The sequence below is a fragment of the Centropristis striata genome, chromosome 9, assembly GCF_030273125.1.
Source record: "Centropristis striata isolate RG_2023a ecotype Rhode Island chromosome 9, C.striata_1.0, whole genome shotgun sequence".
NCBI lineage: Eukaryota > Metazoa > Chordata > Actinopteri > Perciformes > Serranidae > Centropristis > Centropristis striata.
In genome coordinates this window covers 40740958-40754378 of record NC_081525.1, presented here as the reverse complement: position 1 = coordinate 40754378, position 13421 = coordinate 40740958, and the positions used below count along the sequence as shown (strand labels likewise).

At 38.0% G+C, this 13421-nt stretch overlaps 1 protein-coding gene across 1 annotated transcript in view; it reads right to left on the bottom strand.

Annotated features, from left to right (window-relative positions):
- Window positions 1-525: 525 nt before the first annotated feature.
- LOC131977402 (homer protein homolog 3-like) overlaps window positions 526-13421 on the bottom strand; it is a 56955-nt gene continuing 44059 nt past the window's right edge. Inside the window, exons 8-10 of the mRNA XM_059340679.1 lie at window positions 6053-6163; window positions 4396-4476; window positions 526-1550 (exon numbers count right to left, since the gene is read on the bottom strand). Of these exons, the coding sequence (XP_059196662.1) occupies window positions 1365-1550; window positions 4396-4476; window positions 6053-6163 (378 nt within the window). The 3' untranslated portion in view covers window positions 526-1364. The remainder of the gene's footprint in view (window positions 1551-4395; window positions 4477-6052; window positions 6164-13421) is intronic.

The window sequence follows — 13421 nt, the reverse complement described above, 5'->3', positions numbered from 1 at the left end:
TGAAGCATGTGACTTCAACATACTCTTAATCCAACATTGTTTCCAACATTGTTTCCAGAGCTGCAGTACTTAAAGTTTGGACTCTAGACCACTTTTTAGGTTGTTGAGGTCTTGGTCTTGGTCCTGGATATTAATTCAGGATCAGTTGTTGATTCTACCACCATGATGCATTGGATCAGTCTGATGTTAGAGGATCAGTCTCCATTATAACTCCTCATCACTACATTAGTTTATTAATACATTAATACATTATTATTATTATTATTATTATTATTACACTATAGCCTTGAACTCTTCTACTTAAGTAATTTGGTCTTGACTCGACTCATTTAATGGTGTCATCATTCTCTGCAGAATCGTGTCCAACTAGAGAATTGGCGCCATCTACTGTTAATCAGAACAAACTATTTCTTAATAACTGCAGTTGATGGAAACACACATTCATTTGCATTTTCTTTTTTTTTCTTTTTTGTGGGGGGGGGTTGCCTACTGTAAATCTCCTCTTCAGTTGTTTTTTTTAAAAACGCACACATCAAGAAGAGGAGGGGCTGTTCTTCCAGAGCAGATTCATCTGAAGCTTTCAGACTCTCAGTGATGTCAGAAGGTGAAAACAGTGAAACCTGGTGTAGAAACCATATTTTCCTCTAGATGATAATATTCAGCTGAAGGACTGTGAAATGATAATATTCAGCTGAAGGACTGTGAGATGGAATAACAAGTAGTAGAAGCCACTCAGATCACTGTCAAGTGCTTATGATAATCATACCAAGGTTGCAGTGAGAATGTGATAATTATGTTTTATTCTGATCAAAGCACCTTCAAGAGATTTCTGATATTTGCCGTTTGGCTGGAAACGGAGCTGCTGAAGGTAAAGAGCTGCTGAAGGTGAAGAGCTGCTGAAGGTAAAGAGCTGCATGTTGCTTTGACTGTTTCTCTGTTATAAACCAGAGAAACACACATCAGGCCTGATGGATGATCATGTGACTGTGGAGATGATCATGTGACTGTGGAGATGATCATGTGACTGTGGAGATGATCATGTGACTGTGGAGATGATCATGTGACTGTGGAGATGATCATGTGACTGTGGAGATGGTTGATCATGTGACTGTGGAGATGATCATGTGACTGTGGAGATGATCATGTGACTGTGGAGATGATCATGTGACTGTGGAGATGATCATGTGACTGTGGAGATGATCATGTGACTGTGGAGATGATCATGTGACTGTGGAGATGATCATGTGACTGTGGAGATGGTTGATCATGTGACTGTGGAGATGATCATGTGACTGTGGAGATGGTTGATCATGTGACTGTGGAGATGATCATGTGACTGTGGAGATGCAGCCGGTGCTGCTGAGCTACTTGTCGATGAGTTTGGCCAGACTCTGTCTCAGGTGGTTCAGGTCACAGATCTTGAGGTCCAGGACTCCGATGATGCGCTGGACCTCGGCCTCGTTCTGCTGCTGCTCCGCCCGGCTGGACGCCAGCGTCTGCTCGGCGCTCTGGACTCGATCCTCCAGCTCCACGTTCTGCCTCTCCAGATCCTGCACACATTAATAAATAATATTAATAAATCTTTATTATCTGGACTTATTTATGGATGTTTTCTGCATCTGTTGATGTCCAAATTATGAGCTTTCTTTACATGTTTGTGATATTAGCAACCAGTGTTTTTACATAACTGTGTGTGCAGATTTAAAACTGTTGAACACCGTTTCCTGTCGTTATTTTATTGCCGTATGTGTCCATTAAAATCCTGATAAATGTTAACGTGGGACAGATAATAATCAGGGTTCTTCACCTTTTCAAAGTCAAATTCAAGCACTTTTCAAGCATTTCCAAGGTGCATTTAGAAGCTTTACCAGCACCTTACAGTATATATAGCTTACTGATTATGAATTATGTTTTTATGTCTCATCATTCTACAGAAAGACACATTAACACACAACAAAATGTGTTTTTCTAAATTATTCATGTTTGTAACTAGATTTGGATCCCAAATCTTCCAAATTTCAAGCAGTTTTCAAGCCCTTTATTCAAAAGTGAACCCTGAATAATGTATGTGTGCTTTGTACGTTGTGTTTCTTCTGATGTTTGTTTCCTTCTTAAAAGACAACAAGATGGATCACAAATAGACTATTACAATAAAAACATTTACACTAATGTCTGTACTGATCATTATAATCCGTTTGTGGTTATAATTTATCCACATGCCTTTACTTTCTCTGTATTTCTGTACATTTATATTTAGTACAGATGCAAACAGTAATGAAGACTCAAATCAAACATTAAACTGTGCTACAGTACTGCTGCTTTTGAGAAAATAGAAGTAAAACACTTTGGCAGATAGACTTTCCTTCTGCAGGTTGGAACAAGAACCAGTTCAGCTCGACTTCAATGATTCACTCTCAACACATTATAATGAGAATATATCAGGCTGGTTTGCTTTAAACTGTTTATACCAAAGATTTAAATGTGCAATTTTGTTCTTTATGAGGTTATTATGGATCTGAATACACACATTAACAGATTATGGAATGAACATGAGGACAGCAAAGGTCAAATATGAATTTACATAATTCACAACTGACATCAAGGCTTTTCAATATGCATCAGGTGTAATCTACCCGGCGACAGCATGGAGACTCAATACTATTAGTTCTCTCTGTTCTGTCTCTTTTATAGTTTCAGCTCTTTGATTTTCCATTAGTCAGCTGTGTGGCTCTGTTTGGTTTGGAGACCTTTTTATGGTTACAAACAACCTCCTTTATGATTTATTTTCATATTTTGTGTCATACCAGTGAATAAACTGGTGTTGGATAGTTTTTAAATACATATCTGGAACTTAATGTTCCTAGATCATGTGTTTTTATTGTGCACTCAAGGGGAAATCAATCAAATGGTGTTTGCAACTGAACTAAACTACAGATATCAAAGCAACGGAGACCATTAAAACATGAAAAACACAAAATAAAAGAATGTGTTGAAGACAATAAAACCAGACACATCAGCAGAAACATCACAATAATCTCCTCTTACACTTCTGCATAGTGGAGATCAGTATAACAGCTTGGAAAAGAAATAATGGAAAAGAAAAATCTTTTAAAGACTGAACTGGTGACCTCTTCGCAGCTGAATCACAGACAAGAAAAAAAGAAAAGAGGTCTCTTTGTCTCCTTTCATACTGAATATGAAATGCTTTTATCTCTCTGTCAATGAAGCAATTTTCTTACTTTTCCTAATTTTCCTTCATGTTTTACTGGAGTTGTACCTGGGAAATCAAAGGTCCGCTTTAAGTCTTTAAAGTGTTCTTGTGATCTTTATTATGAAGATGATATAAAGAAAAACACTGAAAATGCAAACACTTGCTAGTCAGAATTGTATTATTTAGCAATCTATGAGCTCATCGTCCCCACTTATTGTTTGTTAGTTGCACATTGTTATATATCTTGATATATTTATATATTTTGTTTGTAAGGTAAAAGTTTTATATTATTTAACTAATGTGCCTCAATTTGGCATTCTTCTGTACTTACATTTGCTATTTTTAGTTCATTATCACTGAGTTATGGTGAAATGCTCCTGGACTCTAACGGCTACACGGTGAAAAGGGAAGCACAGAATATTATGATGTCACACAATCCTAATTAATGGATGAATTCTTGAGTTATGATTAAAAAAATAGTTTGTGACTTCACACATTTTTTTTTATTTGAGAATTGCTAAAGAGGTGAGGCTGATGGCCTCGGGGTTAAACTCTGTGATAGCATAGACCTCTATGAGATCCATAGACCTCTATGAGATCCATAGAGCCTCTATGAGATCCATAGAGCCTCTATGAGATCCATAGACCTCTATGAGATCCATAGAGCCTCTATGAGATCCATATACCTCTATGAGATCCATAGACCTCTATGAGATCCATAGACCTCTATGAGATCCATAGACCTCTATGAGATCCATAGAGCCTCTATGAGATCCATAGAGCCTCTATGAGATCCATAGAGCCTCTATGAGATCCATAGACCTCTATGAGATCCATAGAGCCTCTATGAGATCCATAGAGCCTCTATGAGATCCATAGACCTCTATGAGATCCATAGACCTCTATGAGATCCATAGACCTCTATGAGATCCATAGAGCCTCTATGAGATCCATAGAGCCTCTATGAGATCCATAGAGCCTCTATGAGATCCATAGAGCCTCTATGAGATCCATAGACCTCTATGAGATCCATAGACCTCTATGAGATCCATAGACCTCTATGAGATCCATAGAGCCTCTATGAGATCCATAGAGCCTCTATGAGATCCATAGACCTCTATGAGATCCATAGACCTCTATGAGATCCAGACTGTGTCTGTGTAAAGTGAACATGGCGTCTCTACCTGGAGTCTCTGCATGGCCTCCTCTCTCTCCTTCTCCAGCTCTCCCACATCTGTTTTCTTGCTCTGTAGTTTGTGAATTTCCTGAAAAAAAAAACAGTGATTCCAAACTGTCACTTTCACACAGACACCAGACACCGTTTATCAGAGCAGAACATTTATCTCATGTTATTGATCTCATGTTATTGATCTCATGTTATTTATCTCATGTTATTGATCTAATGTTATTGATCTCATGTTATTTATCTCATGTTATTTATCTCATGTTATTTATCTCATGTTATTTATCTCATGTTATTTATCTAATGTTATTTATCTCATGTTATTGATCTAATGTTATTTATCTCATGTTATTTATCTCATGTTATTTATCTCATGTTATTGATCTCATCTTATTTATCTAATGTTATTGATCTAATGTTATTTATCTCATGTTATTTATCTCATCTTATTTATCTCATGTTATTTATCTCATGTTATTGATCTCATGTTATTTATCTCATCTTATTTATCTCATGTTATTGATCTCATCTTATTTATCTAATGTTATTGATCTAATGTTATTTATCTCATGTTATTTATCTCATCTTATTTATCTCATGTTATTTATCTCATGTTATTTATCTCATGTTATTGATCTCATGTTATTTATCTCATCTTATTTATCTCATGTTATTGATCTCATCTTATTTATCTAATGTTATTGATCTAATGTTATTTATCTAATGTTATTTATCTCATGTTATTTATCTAATGTTATTGATCTCATGTTATTTATCTCATGTTATTTATCTAATGTTATTTATCTCATGTTATTTATCTCATGTTATTTATCTCATCTTATTTATCTCATGTTATTGATCTCATCTTATTTATCTAATGTTATTGATCTAATGTTATTGATCTCATGTTATTTATCTCATGTTATTTATCTCATGTTATTGATCTCATGTCTCCTGTGGTTCTGGTTTATCAGGCTGGAGATGAGATCTTCTTGTTTCTGAGGCTGATCCTCCGTCACCTTGAACCAAACCTGATGATTATGTTAATCAGGCTGCTTTCAAGGAATATTTCACTTTAATGTCCTTTTATTTATCCAGAGAAAATGTGTTTTGGCTGCGCGTGCCCAGCATGTATCTGATGGACGGTGACTTGGCTCAAAGAGAGACTAAATATTCACAAGGTGATACTTTGGCATCATAAAAATTCATATTAAAGCTGGAAACTGTTCTCAGATGGAGCTGGTAGAGCTGCAGCGTTTTATTAAAGCTCTCTTCTTCTCTGACCATGAATCCAGAACAATTACACTGCTTTAAGATAAATTAAGGACTTAGTAGAAATAGACACTAGAATAAATAAGTAAAATCCCCAAAGCACATTCTTATCTCAACATTTAGTTTAGTAATTATCTTTTAGTAGAGACAAAACAGAACTAGTGAAGCAGAAATCTCTCATTAAAAGCCTTAAAGATGATTTAGGGATAAATACCCAACAGCTGCTGTACTTTTCAGCTCTCATGGCTTAAAACATTCACTAAATAACAGTTTTACTTCATGTTTCCAGGGTTTTTAAATTAATATACCACCCGAAAACAAACATATCAATAAAGTGTGTGTGTTTTCTAGGCTGGTTTAGGACAGTAAAGGTTTGGAAGTCTTGCCTGATCTTTGTCTCTCAGCAGAGCTTCCAGCTCCTCCAGAGACTCACTCAGCTCCTCTTTACTGGTCTGACTGGGAGCAGGACGTCCCAGCTGGGCCTCCAGCTCCGCCACCTGCAACACATTAATACACACAGACAAGAAAAGACACATATTATATTATTATTAGTCACTGGGTTATATTTTACATCTTACTCATATATCTTAATCATATATATATGATTAAGTAATACAAATCTAAATAAGAATAGATAATACAATTTAAAACAGCAACTTAAAAAAATAATAAACAAAGCATGTAGGGTGGAGAAATGTACCTATTTTTATTTATTCTTTTTTATATGTTAACCACTTTCCCCAGTTTCTATTATTCACCAGGTTTTAATTTCAATGTTATGCATTCTAACTTCTTATGTTTACTGGTATTATCAACTGTGTTTGATTTTCTATCTTATTTTATAATAATGATGGCATTCTACCTGGTAAGTATTTTATTAAAATGTGTCTGAACTGGAGGGATACGGTCTGTAGAGCATTTTAAAGGTCAAATGAAATGCAACACTGCACAAGAAAACAGAGATATTATATAAAAATGAGACAGAAATGTTATAAAATCAGTCCCTGCTGTAAACGATGTAGTTCTGATGGATGAATCAGCAGAACAGAACTATAATAAAGCTGCATCACAGCTCCATTCACCTCTAATGGATTGTAAATTTATTCTGAGTCTTCAGGAGTTGGAAAGTCTCTGTTGGATTCAGTTTGATAATCTAATAATTTTGAAGCTGATCAGGTTTCAGGGAATATGTAATCAGGTTTAATTAGCTGATGGACAAACAAGAAGAAGAGGAAAGTGTTGCACTGAAAGAGAAAGATGTTCTAAACGTAGCAGTGAACCGATAAAAAGCTTTGAACAGGCTGTTTAAACAAAATGTTTGGTGTAATTCACACAACACAACTCAACCTTTGACCTCCAGCACACACACACACACATACACACACACACACACAGACACACACACACACTCTAATGCCCAGCTGTGATGCTTCCGTGGAGTAAAAAGTGCTGATCGTGCTGAACTTTTGAACTTTTTCCTTTATGAATGTTGGAGGAATGTGACCTTGTGAAAAATTATTTTTCTAAATCTGAGCCACTTCGTTGCGTTTAACATATTAATGGAAAGCCAAAGATGGTGAGTGACAGTTCAGCTAAACAAGGACAAACTGTTCTGCCTTTGAAGTCTGAAATCTTTTTGTGCTTCACTTCAAAAAAGTTCCTCTGATGTCCTTAGAGGGCAAAAATGTCTTTCAAAAAGTAAAACAAATTATTATTTTCCACTTTCACTGACTTATATCTTTTAACTTTGGGACGGATCAAAACTGGCACATATTTATTACTCTTAGTCATTTTAACCCTTCGAATGCCAGTTGGTTTTCATAAAACTACTTCAACACTACTACACTTTCAGCGGGTTCATCATATTCTCATGAAGGTTCATATGATATCCTCTCTGAACACGGAGAACAGGTAAAGCTTCAGATAAATACTGACACACTAAACTATTGAAGGCAGTTATATCTGTGATATATAACGTGAGTAAATACGTTTAAAACACTCCAACACTGGTCTCCTGGTTTGAAGTCTTGTCTTATATGTGTATTATCTCATCTGTCTCTGATTAGAAACAACATGATGCACTGCACCAAACACTGCAGCGCTCCATAAGAGAGCAGCAATAACAGTGGAAACCAGGCAGACAGCATATATATATATATATATATATATATATATTACCCCATAGGGCAAACATGAGAAAATGGTTCTATGGTGGAAATCACACACTTAAAAGGGTTCCAACAACCCCTTTAGCATCTCCTCTGCATCTTACAGACAGTTTCAAAGGCTCTTTATAGATCCACGCTACGGCCGGTCGGAGCGGGGGGGGGGGGTCCCCGTAATCCCAGAGGGTCCTTCCTCTCCACTCTGTGACAGCTACTGTCCCCAGAGGCTCCACACACATATACAGGAGAGAGACCTGAGGAACCTCTGATCTCTTTCTAAAGGAAAGTTTTAATCTCAATAGATTGACAGGAGATTGATCAATATAAATATATATCCACGTCTGAATCAGAATAAAACAGATGTTGATGGTTGAACGCTGGCTTGTTCATTTGTTTTTCACTATATTCTACAAAGTGACATGAGGAGTGGATGTCTACCTTATGTTCACCTGCAGTTAAAACAGATTTCATATCTTTGATTAAAACCTGGATAAAGCTTTCAGCCTCTGCTGTGCCAACTACTTAATACCTGAATAATCCTTTCAGTCATTTCTCAAGCAAAAATGCCAAATATACAGATTGTAGCTTCTCAAATATGACGATTTTCTGTTGCAAAAGTATATAAAATATTCTGTTATGATGAGTATCTTATTTAACATGGTTTCTCCACAAAAGAAATGTAAATAAAAAACTTTGAGGAGGGGCTTAAAGTCCATCTACTCTTCCACGTCAGTATTGTGAAGGTCAGACATTTAAGGGACATTAACTTAAAAACACATATTCTAGTGGAGGGGGATTAATAAATAAATAAAGAATTCTGTGGCTCAATAAAGAAAATAATTTTTAATGGCAGTTTCCCGTTATTACATCTGGTTTTATTACGTAATTGCAGTTAATGTTTCAGATCAATGAGACTGCTTGATGCCAATATTAAATTTTTTGTGATTTTTGCATTAATATTTTGAATCACATTGAGTTGGCTGTTTAAAATTCTGGATTCTTGTCTGGTTATGAATTCATAAACAGTTTCTCAATGGATCTTCCAATTTCCAATAGATGTAACATGTCAACATATACATGTTGCATCTTAATAAATTAGAATATCATTGAAAAGTCCATTTCCAGTAAACAGCCCAACCAAGTATTGATTCATATAGATGACAGACTGTTCAGAGGCAACATTTACATATTAAACATGCTTGTTTAAATTGGTCTTTTGTAATATTAAATTTTTTTGAGACACTGCATTTCAGGTCTTCATTAACTGTAAGCCATAATCATTATAATTAGAAGAAATTAAATAAACTAAGACATGAAATGTTTCATTCTGAGTGTAATGGTTCTATATAATGTGTTATTTACACGTCCTGAATTTAATTACTGACATAAATAAACTTTTGTATGATATTATAATTTATTATCAGATATGCTATGATGGAGGATTGTTTTCATATCTGGCCTCTCCTCCATGTATCAGAAAGAATCTGTTGTGGTTCAGATGTTGTTGAACTGAACTCTCCACCTGCTGTGATGGAGGTCTGGACTCCCTCAGCTCTGTGTCTGTACACAGTGTGTGAGTGAGTCTGCCAAGTGTTTATCTACGGAAGACAACACAAACAGACAAACAATACAGTGACGCTCAGTTTAGTTAAGCAAAACAAACAGGCCAGAATGTTCTTAAAGGGACAGTTCATATATATATTTCCTCTGACATGTAGCGCTGTTTATCAATCTAGACTGATCACTAAATGTTGCAGAGATCAGAGTCAGAAACCCCAAAATAATATAATAAATATATATAACAATAATATAATATAATATAATAAATATATATAACAATAATATAATATAATAATATAATAAAGAAACCTTCTGCTGCAGGAAACACAGATAAGGAGTCAACCTCTCTGCTGCACCTACCATGATTTATCTTCCTCAAACTGGGGCAGAGAGGGGGGGGGGGGCAGTATAGGGTGTCCTACCCCCCCCCCCCCCCCCCCCCCCCCCCCCCCCCACACACACACACACACACACACACACTAATAAACCCCCCCCCAGAGGCCTGCTCTACTTGCAGCCACCTGGTTGACTTTGCTGCAGTGTGTGTGTGTGTGTGTGTGTGTGTGTGTGTGTGTGTGTGAGGGCTAACCTTCACCTGGACTACAGAGAGAGATGAAACACACTGTGGGCTAAAGATAAAGGGCCGTTTTCTAATAGTTTTCTAATAGTTTTCTAATAGTTTTCCTGCAGGCCGGGTGCTTCATTCGGCTCATTGAGACGCTTGACCGAGGCGAGATTCTCTAAATTAAAGATGAAATGTCTCGTTCTGGCCATTATCACGGGAGCCTGTCAACAGAAATATCAGAGGAGGGGGCTGGATGAAAAATGCATCTGCAGTCTGGAAGAGACCAAGTCCATGAGGGGATTTCAGCGTGATCGTTATAGAAAAATATCTGCATAATATCCAGTTATAGAAAAATATCTGCATAATATCCAGTTGCTCCCTGAGTCACATGATGGAAGCAGAGAAACGTCCTGCAGGACAGAAACGCTGTTGTTGCTGAAGTGGTGTTTTTTTACCTCCTCTGCTATTTGTATCCATATGCACACATGTTTGGGTTATAATTATATTATTGGTCATATATATAAACACAATATATATTAATCATGCAACTGTAAATAATTAGTAGGTATCCTGGCGTATATATTTTCTTTATATATTATGTTTACATGGTCCAAACTAGGCTGAGCAGAGCCACGGAGCTGATGAGATGCCCTAAATAAAACACAGAGATGTGAAAAAACTGGTTTTAGAGCCACTTGTTTAGACTTACTGGAGGACATATTTCATCCTTTGGGTGTGAAAGTGAGTGACAGGAAGCAGAGCATCACATGATGATATAGAAAACACTACATCATCAGTCAGAGTCCATCAGGTTCACTGAGATGAACTATCTTCTATAAAGTTCTCTGGCTTGTATTTTTAGCTCCAAGCAGCAGCCTGAGGCCACTTATTGAGGTCAGCATCATGAATAAAGTTACCATCAATAAATAAAGTCTTGATGATGTGTATTCATTCCACAGTGAAGGTATGGATCAACCCAAAGAGACAACACTAAGCAGTTAAAATGTCCTCTAGGTTATCTGAAGACACTTTGTGTCCTTCTCTCACTCGTTAAAGTCTGAGAGTAGCACAAACCTGACATTTCTATTTTTAATAGATTTTATACTGAGAGCTCCACCACACTGTTAAAATAAACTACTAAAGCTAGTTTAGCTGAAGGAAACCATCAAATGGAAGTGCAGCTTAAAACGTTGATAAAATGTTTACTGCAACCTTTTAAAAGTTCGATCCACTAAAGTTTCCCCATCCTCTATATAGCAGCCGGAGTTTTTACCTGGCAGGCTGAGATTCGCTGGTCAGGTGTGTGTTTGGTTTTAGAGAAACATGGGTTGACTGATATCATATATCATCATATCAATATGAGCAGATCAAACTATTGGTATCGGTGTATAACTGTCCCATATGTGCCTTATGAAAACTTGTAGCGAGATCACCGGCGTTACGGTAGCGGGGCTAATAGCTATTAGCCCCGCTACCGTAACCACGGTGATCTGGCTCCGAGCCGGGGGACAGCGGAGCCCCCAGAGACTCCCAGCAGCTTGTTTATTGCCCATAAAATCAGTGGATGTGTGGCTGAACGACATGAGGGGGAATAAAGCGTGAAAATAAATAATCTTGCAGAAAGCGAGAACTGGAGAAGCAAAGCAGCAGCAACACTCTCTCACAGACACACACACAACAAACATCCATCTCTGTTGCTCTACTACGTCATCTGGTATAACTGATCTGATTGGCTAAGAGCTACCTACAGACGCTTTGATAGACATTCTAAGCGTCCAATAAACGGCTCCGGAGGATCGTAAACCACACCTCCTCTACGGAGAAATGAACGGCTGGTTTCCAGACTAATCTCATTTGTGATTAGTCTGGTGTTAGCCAGGCTAGGCCACCATATCAGTTATGGATGAATTTCCCTCTGAAATCATTACTGCATCGGTCTCAAAACCCCCAAAATGAGCGGGCTCTCTTTGATGACAAGCCAACAGGAGGCGTGGCAACGGGACTCACAGACAGAGACAGAACCTCCAATAGTTAGTCAGGATCAAAGATGATCAGCTGATCAGCTGGAAACAACAAGACACACAACTTCTAAACAGATTCCTCCACAACAGCAAACATTCATATCTTCCTGTTGGAGGCATCGCTGCACTCAGCAGTTAGTTTATCATTAATGATCCCTGAACCTTCAGCCACGCCCTGTTTCAGAACTCATCAGCTGTTGGTTTTAGACTCTTGAATCATAAACTGGTCATCACACGGCCTTGCAGCACCGAGTGGAGAGTTTCATCTGAGACCAGATCTCCCTCTTTGCTTGAGGTCCAGGGTTTGTGTATGTCAGCTTGTGTAAACATGTTTCTGATTTATCCTCCAACACTTTGGAAACTAAAGCTGTGTCTGTTGGACCTCCTGCTGGAACTAATCACACCAACAGATAAAACATGTTTAGGATTCATTTGCAGGTGAGAAATGGTTCTAAATCTGTTCTGTTTTTCATGTTCACATCTCAGAATCCTTCACAATGTGTACAACAGAGGACGTCCTGTCAGACTCTTAATGCTGAAAGGAGAACACTAAACAGTGGAAACGTCCTTCTTAAGTATGCAGGTAACCATAGCAACAACACTTAACAGAACAAGTACAATAACAAGGTGAATATTTGCCTCATAACACTTCAAGCTCAGAAATGACCACTGATGAAAACCATAATCAACAAGTCAACAGAACCTTTACCAAACACACTTTACCTGGTTACCTGAGAACCTTTACCAAACACACCTCACCTGGTTACCTGAGAACCTTTACCAAACACACCTCACCTGATCACCTGAGAACCTTTACCAAACACACCTCACCTGGTCACCTGAGAACCTTTACCAAACACACCTCACCTGGACAGAACCAGCCTTTACCAAACACACCTCACCTGGACAGAACCAGCCTTTACCAAACACACCTCACCTGGACAGAACCAGCCTTTACCAAACACACCTCACCTGGTCACCTGAGAACCTTTACCAAACACACCTCACCTGGACAGAACCAGCCTTTACCAAACACACCTCACCTGGTTACCTGAGAACCTTTACCAAACACACCTCACCTGGTCACCTGAGAACCTTTACCAAACACACCTCACCTGGACAGAACCAGCCTTTACCAAACACACCTCACCTGGTTACCTGAGAACCTTTACCAAACACACCTCACCTGGACAGAACCAGCCTTTACCAAACACACCTCACCTGGTTACCTGAGAACCTTTACCAAACACACCTGGTCACCTGGTTACCTGAGAACCTTTACCAAACACACCTCACCTGGTTACCTGAGAACCTTTACCAAACACACCTCACCTGGACAGAACCAGCCTTTACCAAACACACCTCACCTGGTTACCTGAGAACCTTTACCAAACACACCTGGTCACCTGGTTACCTGAGAACCTTTACCAAACACACTTCACCT